Source organism: Strongyloides ratti (genome assembly GCF_001040885.1).
Source record: "Strongyloides ratti genome assembly S_ratti_ED321, chromosome : 1".
Classification (NCBI taxonomy): domain Eukaryota; kingdom Metazoa; phylum Nematoda; class Chromadorea; order Rhabditida; family Strongyloididae; genus Strongyloides; species Strongyloides ratti.
In genome coordinates this window covers 8,930,565-8,946,835 of record NC_037307.1, presented here as the reverse complement: position 1 = coordinate 8,946,835, position 16,271 = coordinate 8,930,565, and the positions used below count along the sequence as shown (strand labels likewise).

General features: G+C 20.1%; 3 protein-coding genes across 3 annotated transcripts; 1 reads left to right on the top strand and 2 right to left on the bottom strand.

Moving 5' to 3' along the window:
- Positions 1-239: 239 nt before the first annotated feature.
- Positions 240-2,382, top strand: SRAE_1000279400 (Hypothetical protein; the record flags this gene model as incomplete). Its single annotated transcript, XM_024649911.1, has 7 exons — positions 240-315; positions 352-389; positions 440-526; positions 570-605; positions 655-1,309; positions 1,362-1,372; positions 1,417-2,382. 7 exons carry the CDS (start codon positions 240-242, stop codon positions 2,380-2,382), a joined length of 1,869 nt encoding a protein of 622 aa, XP_024503741.1.
- Positions 2,383-5,006: 2,624 nt separating this feature from the next.
- Positions 5,007-6,123, bottom strand: SRAE_1000279300 (HEXIM family-containing protein; the record flags this gene model as incomplete). The annotated part of the gene is made up of 2 exons (XM_024649910.1): positions 5,007-5,574; positions 5,825-6,123. 2 exons carry the CDS (start codon positions 6,121-6,123, stop codon positions 5,007-5,009), a joined length of 867 nt encoding a protein of 288 aa, XP_024503740.1.
- An 8,735-nt stretch (positions 6,124-14,858) lies between these two features.
- Positions 14,859-16,144, bottom strand: SRAE_1000279200 (Actin-related protein 6; the record flags this gene model as incomplete). Its single annotated transcript, XM_024649909.1, has 3 exons — positions 14,859-15,063; positions 15,144-15,978; positions 16,039-16,144. The coding sequence occupies 3 exons, from the start codon at positions 16,142-16,144 to the stop codon at positions 14,859-14,861; spliced, it is 1,146 nt and encodes a 381-aa protein (XP_024503739.1).
- Between the last annotated feature and the right edge of the window lie 127 nt (positions 16,145-16,271).

Below are 16,271 nucleotides of genomic sequence, written 5' to 3'. Positions count from 1 at the left end.
AGATTTTTATATCTTTTTTTAATGTAATTTTTTTTTAAATTATTTATTAACATATAATAATAGTAATACAAATATTTTTTTTATATAGTTTTATAAAATTTCATTTAAAAAAATATTATTTGTTGATTGATTTATAAAACACTTAAAAAAAAGAGCATTGTCCTGAAGAGAAATAAAATTGGAGTAATAATTTTTATTATAACATTTTTTATTAATTTTTATTATTAAAAATTATTTTTATGGCCTCTGAAGTAGGTTTAAAAGATAGTAGGAAAAAGTGTTACGAAGCGAGAGATATATTTTTGGAGTGTTTTGGTAAAAATCAAGAAAATATTAATAAGTGCCGCTTAGAATATAAAAATTTTGAAAAAAACTGTCCTGTTTCTTGGGTTTGTTTAATAAAAAAAATAAAACTTCAATAATAATATATATTTTGTAGGTTGATCATTTTATAAGAAAATATAAGTTTGAAAAATACAAAGAAGAATTGGTAAAAGAGGGATTTGAGATAGCTGATGAAAAAAATGTTTCAAAGTCTGAATAGACAATTAAAACGCATTGTTTGGCAGAAAAAAAACAAAATACTTAACAAAAATGTGATTAATGTAATTTTATAATTTTATTAATAAAATATCTAAAAATAAATTTTTTTAGATGCCAATCTTTAAGTATTATTATCATACTTCTATAATAAAAAATAATTTACTTTTACAAAGCCTTCAAAGAAATAATATTGATTTCTGGAAGAATGACAGCAAAAAACAATTTACTCAATTTGTTTTTAATAGAAACTATAGTAATCAAAATCATTTTGAAAAACATGATATAAAAGAAAAAACAAAAAAAATGGTGGATTTTGAGGATAGCTATATCATTAAACTTCATAGCTTTTGTTCTCGAGTCGAAAATGAAATTAATAAAAGTTCATTACTTTTTTGCCATGATCCATATGAAGATTTTGAAAATTTTACTAATTTTTATAAAATAACAAAAGATCATGTTGATGGAACTTTTAATACTGATAATTATATCGAGAATGTTTTAAGCAAAAACGGTCAATTCGTTTCTCCTTCCTTAGATTTTTTCATGGAAATAAATTGTCCAAAAGACATTGAAAATATTTTAGACAGTTTGTTTTCTTGTCCTTCAATTCATTGGAATGGAGGCATGTTATATAATTTTTTAAAAGGTATAAGTTATATGAAATACAACTTTCAAATGTCAAAAGAAAAATTTGAAAAATTTTATGATTTTTTGGAAAAAAAAGTTCAGTTAGCACCTATAAAAGAAACTAAACAGGATCTACAAGGTATAATGAATTGTTTATATTTTGACAAATTATCTTTTGATTTTGATCAAAGCTTTATACCAAGCAAGTTTTTTTTCCAAGTTTTTGTTAAAGAAGCCTTATCTCAGGGATTATTATGTGATATGGGAGATGAGATAAAGGAAAAATTTAAATTAAATGTTTGGAATGACCGTCATTTATTAGAATATATTTTTCGTAATCCAAATAAAAAAGATGGACCTGGATTTCTTTTAAAATCTCTTTTATATTTGAATAGACCTCTTTCTAGATATGAATTTTTTGTACCAAAACATCTAAAATCGCTACTAAAGGATACATGTAATATAACTAAAGAAAAAGTTAGTAACGAAGGTTTTACACAATGTGGTGAAAAACTACTTCCTTACCCTTCACTTAGTGACGAAGATGTTTATCATTTACTAAAAATTTTTAATAATTTTCTAAAAAAAATTGAATCAAGTTTTAGAAATGGATATACTAAAACAACACTAATTAATTATTTTGAAAAACTTTTAGAATACAAAAAGAACTATTTTACAAATGATAGGTCTAAACGTTACGCTGCTGTAATTGATGGATTAAATTTTGTTCATAATGAAGATAATTCAACTTTGCTTTTTGAAATTTGTAGTTCACTAAAAAAACATTTTTCTAATGTTGTTTTTATTACCCGTCATTTAGGAAATCAAAATGTTTATTTAACTTTGAAAAAATTAGGTGTCATATATTTAAATCTGCCCAAAGATTCTAATGATGATCTATTTATAATCACTACAGGATTATTATTGGGTAAAGATGCATATATTATAAGTAACGATTTATATAGAGATAGTGAACGAGGAATAATGCCTACATATGAAGACAAAGTATTATTTAGAAGATGGTTAGATACCCGAAATATTAGATGGTCACTTCGCTCTGGTTCTTTAAAACTACCACCAAAATATTTAAGAATACCTCAAGGAAATTTTAAAAATTTGGAATCTTATAAAATACATATTCCAGTCTATTTTGAAAGAAGAACAAATCACCTTTTTCCGCATGAAGACTGGTACTGTTTGACAAACAAATAATATGTTTATTTTTTATCATTGTACGTAAATGTTAAGTTAATTAATGTTTTTATAAATACTCTTTATATATACTAATTGAAAGAGATACTCTAATTCGATTTAAATTCTTTTTTCAAAAATTTTATTAAAACTATCTTTTTGCTCTAGCAGTACAAAAAAGTGTACTAGAGTTAAAAAAAAATTAAGTTTCAGGTCTAATTCTTCATTTTAAAATTTTTATTATTGTATAAATAGGATAAAATATTAAAAAATAATTTTTAAATCTTCATTTCTTTGTTTCAAATTTGTATTAATTTCTGAATTTTTGATATCGTATACTTCCAAATTTTCTCTGTTTTTCTGTTTAATTAAATTTTTGTCATCTTTAATTTAAAAAAACTTATTAATTTTTTTAAATCAATTATCTTTTTTAAGTTTTTTAATAAAATCAAAATCTTATATATTAATTTTTTTAAAAATTTATCTTTCTTATCAATACATTTTATTATAATTACAATTAAAATTATATACCTAGTTTTGTTATTTAAAGACTGATTTTATAAACTTTTCAAGAATCTTATTAAGACGAGGTTACTCATCTTACCATTACATAGATTCAAAAATAATTGTTCTAATCTTTTCTTTTTTCATTTGGATTAATTAAATTATTTTAATTATTGTTATATGTTTTAATTTTTTCAAAATCTTTATGTTCATTTTATACTTTTTTTAAATTTTATTACTATACTTAAATATTGTTATTTTTCTTTTAGAAAGTTTCAGAATTAAGATTTCTTTATAAAACCTTAATATGCTTTTCACAAAGACTTTTTTTGCAATTTAATGTTATTTAATTTCAATTACCTTTTTTTAATAAATGTCATTAACTTTATTTTTAACTATACTTTATTTTCTCATTATTTTTCTGTTACAACGAAACTTTAAATATGATTTTTTTCATTATTATAATAACTAGTTTAATATTTAAGAATACTATAAAAACATTTTGTTTCTAAATATATTTTTTAAAATTTTTTGGAGAAACACATTTTTATTGCAATAACTATTTTTTGTGACTCAAAAAATTATTGTTCTTTGAAAATTAAAAAAAAAATAAAAAAATCAACAAGATTTCTTTTAGAAAAAATAAAAAATTTATAGAAATACAGTAAACGAAAATCTGAATAGATAATTACAAATAAAATATTTAAATCATAAAAATAATTTTAAAAAATAGCTATATAAAAGTGTTTTCCTATGTTCAAATTATATATACCATTTTATTTTAATGAAAAAGATATTTATAAATCGCCCATTTTTAAATTAAAAATTATATGAATGAAAATAGACAGAAAAAATTATTTAGAAACATTCTTAAGATGATTAACTTTTTTTTTGCATACAAATACATTAGTAAAATCAAAAAAAAACATCATTAAGTTATTTTAAATTATAAAATGTTTTATGAATATATTAAAAAGATTTCGCTAACATTTACAGTTTAGTTAAAGTTTTTGTGATTTAAAATTAAAATAATGAGCTATGATATAGCTGATATAAACAACAGTAAAATGAAAAAAAATTGTTTAAACATTATTTTTTTAAACCTTACCTGACATTTGAATTTTTTTATCTTAAAAAATATTAATAAAATTTGATGTCAAAAGTAAACAATAATTGTTTTTAGAAGTATTTATTTTTATTTATTATTTAAAAAATTATAATTTACAATTAATTGTATACTATCTGAACATATAAAAAAAAACAAAGATGAAAAAATTTAAAACAAAAATATTTATTTTTTTTAAATTATAAAACAATTTTTTTACCGCTATATCATAAAGCAAGAAATATAATCAAATTAAATTATAATCATTCAATAAATATTTTTAATACCAAGGAATGTTTTTTCATTTAAGTAAAATTTTTTTTGTACAAGTATAAGCTAAAAAGTTGATTTTTTAAACTTTTTTTTTGGAAAAATTAGTTTATAACGCTATTTTTTACCCATATGTAAAATTCTATTAAAATACCATTTACTTTAAAAAAAAATAATTTTTGCGGTCCTGGAGCTATATTTATATGATGATAAAATTTTTGTTTTTCAAAATTAGCGCAATTTTTTCACACAAAAAAGTTTTCCAAATGTTTTAAAATCACAAAACACTTTACTAGCTAAAATTTCACCTATGTAATTTTAAAGATAAATATATAAATAATAGGTTAACATTATTTTTAATCATTTAATTGCTAATTAACTATCTAAAAAACATCTACAAATATTCAATCTATGTAACTATAAAAAATTATAAAAAAATAAGAATGATGTAAAAATTAACATAATTAAAATTTGATAAAATTAACTTCACACAATAAAATAATAATCACCCGTAGTAATTAAAAAAAACCACCAATGCAAATAATTTGTTACAAAAAAAATTTTTTTTCATTACTTTTTTTTCGTTGGTTTTTTTTTTAGGAAAACTTTGTAGTACAAGGTATATATATATGTATATATAAATATTTACCTTGCTTATCTATTATATATAAATATTGCAGGTGATGGTTTTTACTGCATGTAGTAATTTTTAAGATCCTATAGACTGAGATGAATTTGTAGTTGGTAATTGTTCTCTTTTTCAATGTTAAACAGCAACTGGTGATTGAGAAGCAAATTTGCAATCATAAAATGGTCCTTCATCACTGTCATTGGTTTTCGGCAAAGTTGAGTCAGTTGTATCACTGTTGCCACTAAACGTTCTTTTCCTTGGTATTGTTTCTTCCATCAAATCTTCATATTGAATACCTTGTTCCTTTAACTTTCTTTTTAAAAACATATTTTCATTATAATAATTTGTCATTTCAGCATTAAGTTCAGAGTTTCGAGCTTCTAATGTTATATATTCACTTGCTAGTTGTGTTTTTGACAATGAATTTAAACGATCCATAAAAATATTATCATATTCACGATTGAATTCAGTTAGATCCTCATAATCAGATGATACAGAAGTATCATCAGATTCATGATTTTCAATAGTTGCAGATAAATTAACAGATCCCATTGAGTAACATCGAAGACGATAATTTGAATTAATAAAAAATGTACCATGAGATTTTGTTTTTTCTCTATGTTCAATATCATCAGCTAAGAATGAATTGGTATTATATGGTGCTCTTGGAACAACCAATGTTACATCATTTCGTGGTGTTAAACTAAAAATAAAAAAATAAATATAATTAGATAACTTGTATATGTATAAACAAGAAATAGTGCTATAATTTTTTTTCAATAGTCAAAAATAGTAATATACATACAAAAATAATAATAAAAAAAAAACAAAAACTCTTAGTTAATTGTTATATAATATATATTGTTCTTATAAAATATATTTATATGTAGTATGGAAAAGTATATTAAAATAACTTATGTTTGTATGTATGTGTGAGTGTAAAAATAACTTACATTTGATGTGATTCATATATTCCATCTTGATTACTTCTCCTACCACCTCTACTTCTATTGTTTCTTTTAAAAACAATATTCCTTCTCTTTCTCATAATAGCTACACCATTCTTAGTAATAATTCTGCTATTTAAAGGATGGCCACTTCTTTTTCTACTTGAAGACTCAGCTATTCTTCTTTCACGATATACAGCATCCATTTCATCAGCGTCATTCTCTGACAAACTTCCATATGAGGCAGATGATGACCCTACCTTAAAAGGAACCGCTTCCTCATGTGACTTCATTTTCTTTGGCATTTTTTGTTTTTCTGATGAACTGATTGGTAGTACAGAACATTTAACGGAGAAAGATGATAATCTTTCTTCGGTACGATTTAAAATAACAGGAAAAAACTTTCTATTACAATAATGATTATTAAAGTTTTCCTTTATTATCGAAGTTCTTTTTTTTCTATTGAGAGCTCGATAATATTCTATTAATAAATGTTGTAATAATTTTTTCTTTATTAATTACACTTCTTTTTAATAACTTGAAGTATCTTTAAAAACTAAAATATGAAAAATTAATATTATGAGTTGTGTAAGTAAATGGCATAACTAATAATATAAAAATGATATATATATACATTATGTAAAGAAAAGATTGATAGGAAGTAAGATAGGAACATAAAAAGTAATTGTCAGATAAAGTGAATCAAAAAAAGTGTAAGAAATATTATTATGGTCAATAGAAAGGCATTAGTTTACATAAAGGAAACTATTTTTATTGTATAAAAAAAAAACCGTATACTAAAAATAAATATGCAAATCTTTACGAAAAGACAATAAATAATAATATAAAAGAATATTCATTCTGAAGAATAATTAATACTAATTTCATTACAAAAAGATGAAATTATATCTAAAATTAAAGGGTTTCTTTTACTAGTGATTTTTATATAATAAATGATAGACAAAAAATATAAATATAGTCAAATATTTTTCCTAAAATTTGGATATAATAAAGAAAAAAATATCTTCTAAGAAGATTTTATCATGATCATTGGATGAAGTTGATACAGAGATTCATATTTCTTTATGTAATATTGAAAGTTGTAATCTCCGGATCATTTCCTTCATCTGAAGATCAAATATTGTTTTGAAAACTTTTTTTAGTTGTATGATTAAACCAGTCTTTTTAGGTTTCATACATCTTTTACTTAGTAAAAGAATTCAAGACCCTACTACTTAATATTAAGGGAAATGACTGATAAGAAAAAGGATATATGTATAGAGTGATGCCCTTGTAATTTAAAAGTTTTATCTCATATATAAAAGTGATTAACCAACAAAAAAAAAATGGCCGATGATGAGAAAAACACTAACGAGTCAAAAGACATATACATAGGTACGTATGTTCACGTATGTGTGTGTTATATCTCGTCAACCGAAACTGAAATAATAACTATTTCAGAGGGTTTATATAGAAGGAAGCTCCACCCACAGATGTAAAATAACCAATAAAAGAAGACGGGTGGATGAAATTTTTTTTTATGGACGTTTTGAGGAATTAATAAGTAAAGGAAAAGGCAGAGATAGAAGAGAACAAAAATATAGGAGTATGTCTATGTACTTCTTGCACTTCTATTCTATATGTATGTTGGTGGGGGAAATAATTGTCACTATGAAATTTTCATATTAATATATATTCTTTATGATAGATGGAACATAAAATAGAAGAGAGAGAGAAAAGAAAATAATAATAAGGTTTTGAATGAGCATGGTCCTTGGTTATTAATGATAAAAGATAACATACATGTAGTGTAAATGAAGAAAATCATAGAAATAAAAATAAAGAAAGAAATATAATTTTAAAAGAAGAGAGATATAAACAATATATTTATATATATATATATATATATATAATCATATGTGTGATTGTCGTTGGCGGCCAGTGAGCAGCTGAAGGTAACTTTAAAGATAGATTCACTTTTGTCGTGTTTATAGATAAACAGACTTTACTATGATTACCCAGTTATAAGAAGAAAAAAGAAGATGATGGTTGAATAAGAAAATTCAGTCGGCAAAAAGAAATATTGAAATGTCATCGATTAAAATATTGGAAGAATGTTTTAGTAAAGAAAAACATCAGAATTTTGCTTATGTTTTCTCGTTTACATTGAGAGGAATGTCATTTTGAAATAGATGTATTCATTTTTTTTATCTCTTTTTGAATTTTTAAAAATATAAATATTAATTTTTTTTTGCAAAATTTTTCAACAGATTTTTTTAATATTTATAGATGGAAATAGTGATTTTTAAAGAGAACAGAAAAAAATTAGTTACCATTAGTTTAAAGTAATATTAGTTTATTTTATTATTTAAATTAAGTTTTATACATGATAAATAATATTTATCATTTTTGAGATTTATAAAATAAAAGGCAAAAAAAAAAATTTTTATTAAAAAAAATGAGATAATTGACTTTTTTTTTTGTACTGGTATATGAAATATATTTTGGATGATAAAATTGACAAACTCAAAGTATTAATTATAATTTTAAAAGAGATTTTATCTACTTTGTTTTTGATAAACCAAATAACTGTAATTTTAACACTATTCTTGTTTTATTTATTTATATTGTTTTTTTTTTTTTATACTTTTGAAAAAAAAAAATAATTTATTTATCAAAATATTTCTTTTTTAGTGTTCCAAATAAAAAATATTTTTAAGAAAAATATATTTGAGTTTATATAGATATTAATTGTAATTTTAATATATATGACAAATTAGTAATGTATATATTTATATTCATAAATTGAATTACAATTTTTCACGTATTTTGTTTAAAATTATTTTATCAACTATTACCATTTGATATATATAAATATAATTGTTAAAAATGAAGTCATAGACTTAATTTATTATTTTTTTTAAAAAATATTCTTTACATACGTGTATATATGATATATATAAAATGTATGAATAATTATTTATTAGAAATAAACTACGAAAATGTATAATCTTTTATCATAATTTTATATATAAATAATAATAATAAAAAAATTTAGTTTAAGTAAAAATATATGAATGAAAAAAAAGAATGATTGATAATAAATTGTATAAAATTTAAAAATATTTATATCATTTAAGTTCATTCGCTTCAATGAGCATCAGAAAATTTATGTGTATTTTATTTCATTTTTTACTCATATATTCATTTATATACATGTATAATATAGATAATATTGCTTCATAACAAAGCCTTTTTGATAATGTTATATTGAGAAATTATACAAATACAATATTTTCTCTATTAAATATGTTTACTGTACCATAAATCTCTCCATAAAGTTATATATATAAAATTAAAAGGTAATTGTATTGTTGAAACATAATTTATTTATTTATCATTTAAAAATGTTTATATTAATGTAAAAAAATTTTATTTTTAATATCCTTTTATAAAATATATTTATCATTTTATTACTATGTTAATTAGAAAAAAGAATATTTTATAAAATTATCTTGATATATTTAATTGTGTAGTATTTTAAAAATCTCATATTAAAAAAAAGTTATTTTTAAAAATAAAGTTGAGATTTAATCTTATTTATTGATAACATTTTCATAAATTATATAACAAAAATTATTGCATATTACTATATATATATATATTTGTATCATAAAGTTTGTATACAAATATTTCTTTTTTGGATTTTTTATCATTTTACACACATCTGATAAATAACAAAACTACAAATATATATATATATATATTATAGACCTCTTTTTCTAAATAGAACATCCCAAATGTGTTTCTTCTTTGATGGAGGAGAAGTGTATTGTGTTTGTTAAGTTAGAAAATTATTTAACATACAAACAATCTGAAGTTATAATTTTATAAAGGGGTAAAGAAGAAAGAAGTATTTAAAAGACAGAAAGTGTAAAAATATTAAGGAATATATGAAAAGAGGATGGTTATAATAATAATAATAATTTTTAATAAAAGATAGTTATTATTTCATTATAATATTATGTATCAAATTATTAAATAAGTTATTGATCATATATTAATTATTTGACATAAATGAAAGAATATATTTATACAAGTAAAAATAATAATTAAAAATATTTTATAATTTATTTTACAATTTATCATTATATTTTTAAATTTTTTTTTTTTATTATATTCCTATTTATCGTTTTCATCATCTTTGATTTAAAATATTAAACAATCCACTACATCATCACCTGTGTAATTGAATAAAAATAAAAACATTAAATAACAGATGATTGTTGTATATTTAAGTACTTTAAAGTAAAAAGAGTAATTTCTAATTAAAGATAATATTATCTATTCTTTATCATTAATATAACATTTATATTTTCATCATACTCATAATTATTAGGGAACAAACTATTACATTACATTTTTCCTATAGATATATGTTAATGTTTAAAATCTCAAAGAACCTCTTATAAGTTTCATATTTCAATATAAATATAATAGTTTTCAAAATGAATATGAGAAAAAATATTTTATATGAATTGAAGGCATATACATTTCTTTTATGGTTTAACTTAATATATATAAAATATATTATTTTTTTTTGAAGAATCATTTTATTATGATTTTTTTTTCTTTAGTATAATTTTGAAAAAAACATATATTTTGTTTTTCATACCTCAAAATAATTATATATAAATAGAAAATTATGAAAGAAAATATACATTTTTATTAAAAGCTTAACTTTTTAATTTTCACTAACTGCTTGTTGTTTTATAGTAGTGTGTATTAAACAAAGAAAAAAATAAGAGAAAAAAAAAATAAAACTATAGTTGACGAGACATAATCAAAAGAAAAATAGTGTGAAAATCATAATATTTTTACTATTAAAAAAAAAAACTTCTTTATATTATTTTTCATCATTCCACAATAACTGGATATATATTGTTTTGATAAAAAAATTAATAAAAAAATTAAAATGTTTGTAAATATATATATATATATTTTTTTTTCTCAAAAAGGTCAATATAACCATTTATTTTTATTTCCTTTGCCTTAAAAAAAAAAAAGTCATGTTCACACTTTTAAAAGATGATAAAAATGTAAAGAGAAAGTAGAATCATATGATTTTAACTACATGCATTCATATGTCACTTATATAAATTATTTATTTTTATTTATTACTCTCTTCTTTATCTCTTACATCAACAAAAGAATGATTTTGAGGTTTCAAGTTATTAACATATACTTTAACTTTACCCTATGTTTTATCCATTTTCTTTTATTAAGTAGGAAATATATTAATTTCCAAGTGTAAAGTTTAAAAGGCACTTTTAAATATTGGTTAAAATAAAATTTTCTTTATCGCAAAAGCAGCAAGAATTTTTCATTTATATATATACATATATAAAATATATTAAAAAAAAAATAATTTTTTTTTTTTCAATTTTGGTAGTGGTAGTTAAATAATTTATTATGATTAAATAGTTTTTTAATTTTTTTTTATATATAATTAAGACAAAATAAGTTTATTAACAGTTATAATTTAAAAAAATTATATTCACTTTTATTGCAAATGTATATTTACATTATTTTAACATTAATTTATTAAAACTGCCATAAAAATAATTTATGGATGCAAATTTTTTTTTTTATATATATAGTATTTCATTTTTTCTTATTTTTTAATGAATATAAAGGTAGATGATAAAAATTTATTTTATAAAATTTAATAATAAATAAACAAAAAAAAAAAAAAAGGTTTTATTTCGGATACACTATTATGTTAATGCATTTTTTATTAATCTTTATATACATTAAAAATTAATACATTTTAAAATAAAACCGATATCAAATTCCATTAAAATGCCACTTTTTCAATTATTTTTTTTTTTACCTATTATCATAATAAACCATCTATTGAAATGAAATGTTGTTTACAAACTTTTTTATATTGATATAGTTGATTACTACTCTCAAAGATAAAATATTAATCAACAATATTTTAAATATTTGAATATATTTTAACGTTAGAATATTTTATATTAAATTTAATTTTATATATACAATTAAAATAAAAAAAAAAATCTTTTTTATGTAAAAATATTTTTAATGTATACTTATTAATTTTTTTTTTTATTTTAATTTAAACTTTTTAAATATGTTAATGCAACACAAAAATTATTACCATAACATATGGTTGATGTATATTTATGTCCAAAAAAATATTTTGTTTTAGTGGTAAAAAAAAAGTAATAAAAAATTATTGAACATTTTTATGAAACTGTATAGAGGTAAAAAAAAAAGAAGTAATTATTTTTGTTTCATTTGTGTAAAATTTTATTTTAAATGTTTTAATAGTATTACTTCATGATAAATATCTTTTTAATTATAAAAGAAAATATTTTATAAAAGTTAAACATAAATGTAGTTTAAATTTTTACTTGTAATATGTATAAAGGTTAAAAGACTAAATTATAATTATAAAAGGTGTGTTTTGTTTTTATTTTGTATACAAATAAGAATAACATTACAAGTTATCTTTTTATTATGGTATAATATTTTGTATTTTTAATTTGGAAATACTGGGTATGGAAAAGATAGTACCAGTATGTATATTTATATGTATATTACTATATTCTGTATAAACTTTACTATTAACGGGGGCTAAAAGCAAGATTTTACAATATAATTATTTTTTTCAGTTCTTCTTTTAGTAATAATGTTACTCCATATTATCATACTCATTTCCTGAAAACATCTTCTTTTTTAATTAGGGATAATTACTTTTCAATTATTTTTGTTAATATATTACAATAATATAATATTTAATATTATATTTTATTAATAATTAATTAACTTTTTAATAATTAAAAGATTAAAACTTCAAAAAAAAAAAATATTATTCAACTACAACTTTTAATTTTATTGAATGGTATAATTTTATTTCAATTAACAATTAGCTGTATATTTAAATAAATGTCGTATAAATTTGTTATTTTATATGATTCTTTGATTATTGATGTGTCTGTTAGACACAAAATCTATTGGTACTTCCATTTAAAATTTTTTTTTTTTGAGTTTTAATATAATAAAATGTTATATTAACAGTTTAAAAGAGACTTGAAATTTGTTTGTTTGAAAAAGTAGGTCTCTTTGATTTTATTTAACAATACTAAAAGGAGGGCTATTCCAACTAATGATTATTGATGTATTAATAAATTTATATTTACAATAAAGTCCAGTCATTTTATGATACATGTGTAGTAGAGATATATTTATAGTGCTTAGTATTTATTTTAAAAGAAATAATATTTTTAAAAGGAACGAGTTAGAATTACTATATAAATGAAATCATACTTCAAGGTAACAGATATTAATAATAAATCACGTGGAAGATATTATTTTCATTGGACAGGTTCCATATTTCAAATTAATTTTTCTGAAAAAAAAGCTATCTAAAAGTAGATATACGAGTGGTAGTTTCATTAACTTTATTTCCTGATTTCCTTTCTCTCTAAAAAGACTTTTAGGTATTGAATTTTTTTTTTTTAAATATTTTATTTTAAAAAAATTTTACCATAAAATTTTTTATAAAAAAAAAAACTTATTCACCTAACAATTCTTATTTTAATATTTAAAACATTTTTAATTTTTTATATTTAAGTTTTTCTAAAAATAATGTTAAAAAATAATGATAAATATAAGTTTAATATTTTTATTTTATAAAAAAAAAAGTAATTAAAAAAAGAAAACATCAAAATGTACACAAGCTTTTAAATATAATTTAATGGGATTGTATGAAAGGATAAATTTAATTGATATACTTTTTATAGTTGTATGGGATTGTGCGAAAATGATAAGTTTAATTGATATACATTTTTCAATATTACAGAATGATTATATTTGTGCATATACATATATATGATAAAATTGAAAAAGTTAACATGTCATTAAATTGAAGACAAATATAACCATTGGATTAGAAACAATGAAAAATGAAAATGGAATGATAATAAACATAGTAAATGATATACTTAATATCATATATATTTAGAAAAAAAGAAATTTTCATCAAATGTTTTTAAATGATTATCAATAGTTTATTCAATTTAATGCACTTTTCCAACATAATAATAACTTAAAACTTATTAATGTATTTATTTTAAAAAAATATTGCAAAAAAAAAATTATATTAAATGGTAATTGATAATATTGATAATGAAAAATTATAAACAAGATTTTTGCATTTTGTTCATTGTTATTTTTTAATACAAATGTTGTGTTTATTAACTTTTTAAAATTTTAACATTTAAAAAAACTTTTATACTTGTTAATTTTATCTATTATAAATTAACAAAAATAATTTTTATCCAATTAAAAATTGTTTTTATACTTAATTGGAAGTATATTTAAAAAATTTTTAAATAAATATACATCTCAAATTTTTAATAAATATCCAAACATTTTACGTTAGTGTTATGCGTGTGCAGAGGTGGAATATTAAAATTTCAAGGTAAGTCCAAATAAGCTAAAATGTTATATAATTATTTTATTTAAGATTCAATGTCATGAAGTTTTAAAGAAAGTAAAAATCAAATTTGCAATTAAATAATTTCATTGAATTCATATTTCATAAATACTATCACATAAATTAATTGTGCAGTATTATTTATTTTAAAAAAAAAATAGCATCAAATATCTATTAAAATGTAAAACTTTAGGTCCAAAGATGACATCATTTTAGGCTCAATTAGTCTTTAATTTAAAAAATTTTTTTTCCAGTTACATAAGTTATTGGGGTTTATAAAAAATTAATTATCATATTTATTTTACTTAAAATAGAAATATTCTACATTGTAAACAATTAAAAAATTGTTAATATGGAAACATATTACAATATTTATGCTTTTTTTTTCATTAATAATATTTAATATAATGAATTAAAAATCAAGGCATTTTATTAATTATTTCCTCGTACTTTTAATAAAAAAACATCATACTATTAAAATTTATTACTTTTATTTTCTCACTTTAAAATAATTTAATCATTAAGATGATAAAAATTAAGAAATTTTCTTTTACAATAATTCATACCATGTTCATCATAGTCTTTCTTACTAATTATTAGTTTTCTTAAATATTCTTCATTTCTCTTTCCGCAAAACCATGCCTCTTCAAGGGGGTTTGGTGACATATTTACATTAACATCAAAGGAAGCATCACAGTTTGATCTGACGTCAGAGTATCTAAAAATAATACCATTAAAATAACAATATTTTTTTTGTTAGTAAACATCAATGGTATATTACTAACAATTAAAACTTACAATCTTTCTTTAAAACCATCAAACAAAACATTACCACCAATTGGTTTAATATTAGAAAATAATCCACCTTGAAAAGGTTCATTAAATTTTTCAATAACATAATTAACAGCTTCACTAATACCCATTTGATTAATTTCAATACCAGAAGGGTTAAATAAAATTTCTGGGATAACGAATCTTTCTGTATTAAGTATTATCATTTGATTATCAGGATATTTTTCAATTGAAAATTGGCCTGGTTTAAGTTTTTGGCCTTTTGATAAAGTCACATAATCTGGTAATACATATTCACACTTTATAGTATTAATTGGTAGACTTCTCTTAGCAATCTCAAAGTCTAATTTTGTTGATAAACTTATAAAGCAACAATCTTCTTTAACTTGATTAATTATAAAAGTTTCTTCAAGAACATTTAATTGTCTATATGTAATCCAATCTTTAAGTTGATTAGTTAATAATTTACCACCAACATCTATTCTTACAACATTATCAGCAACTAATTTTCCATCAACATATGGAAGGATATGTGTGAAAGAATAACCAGAATCAACAATTAAGCATAATTTTTTATTTTCTCTTTGCAATGAATCTATTGCCACTAAGCCGGAAGAGCTTGTTTTATATAAACCATTAAAACCAAAATACTCGTATACAACTTCATAACTACAATCCTTAACTGCTGGTATGTTACAATTAGGATCTGTTAAAATTAAGTCTGTCTCAGAAATAGATAAATTACAACAATTTCCAGAAAACATTTGTTCCCATACTTGAAATTCAACATCCCAATTTACAAGATATCCTTTTTCAAAAGCCATTTGATAATAAAGACCAACTTTATCCTGAAGTTCTGCAAATTCTGAACCTATATATACTCTTTTCCTATCATTTTTACATTTCACAAGCCCATTGGGAAAAATTATTGGTTTATCTTTAATGGAAAATCCTGCTTTGTATTGATATCCACCATTGTCAAGAATAAAAAGTGGATTTTCTTCCATTACTATTAATATATTGTTACATAAATAGATAAAAATAAATTATAAATTGTAATTATTATTAATTATTTATTAATTAATAAAATAATTATTTAAAAAATAATAAGAAATACAATAGTTATATAAACAA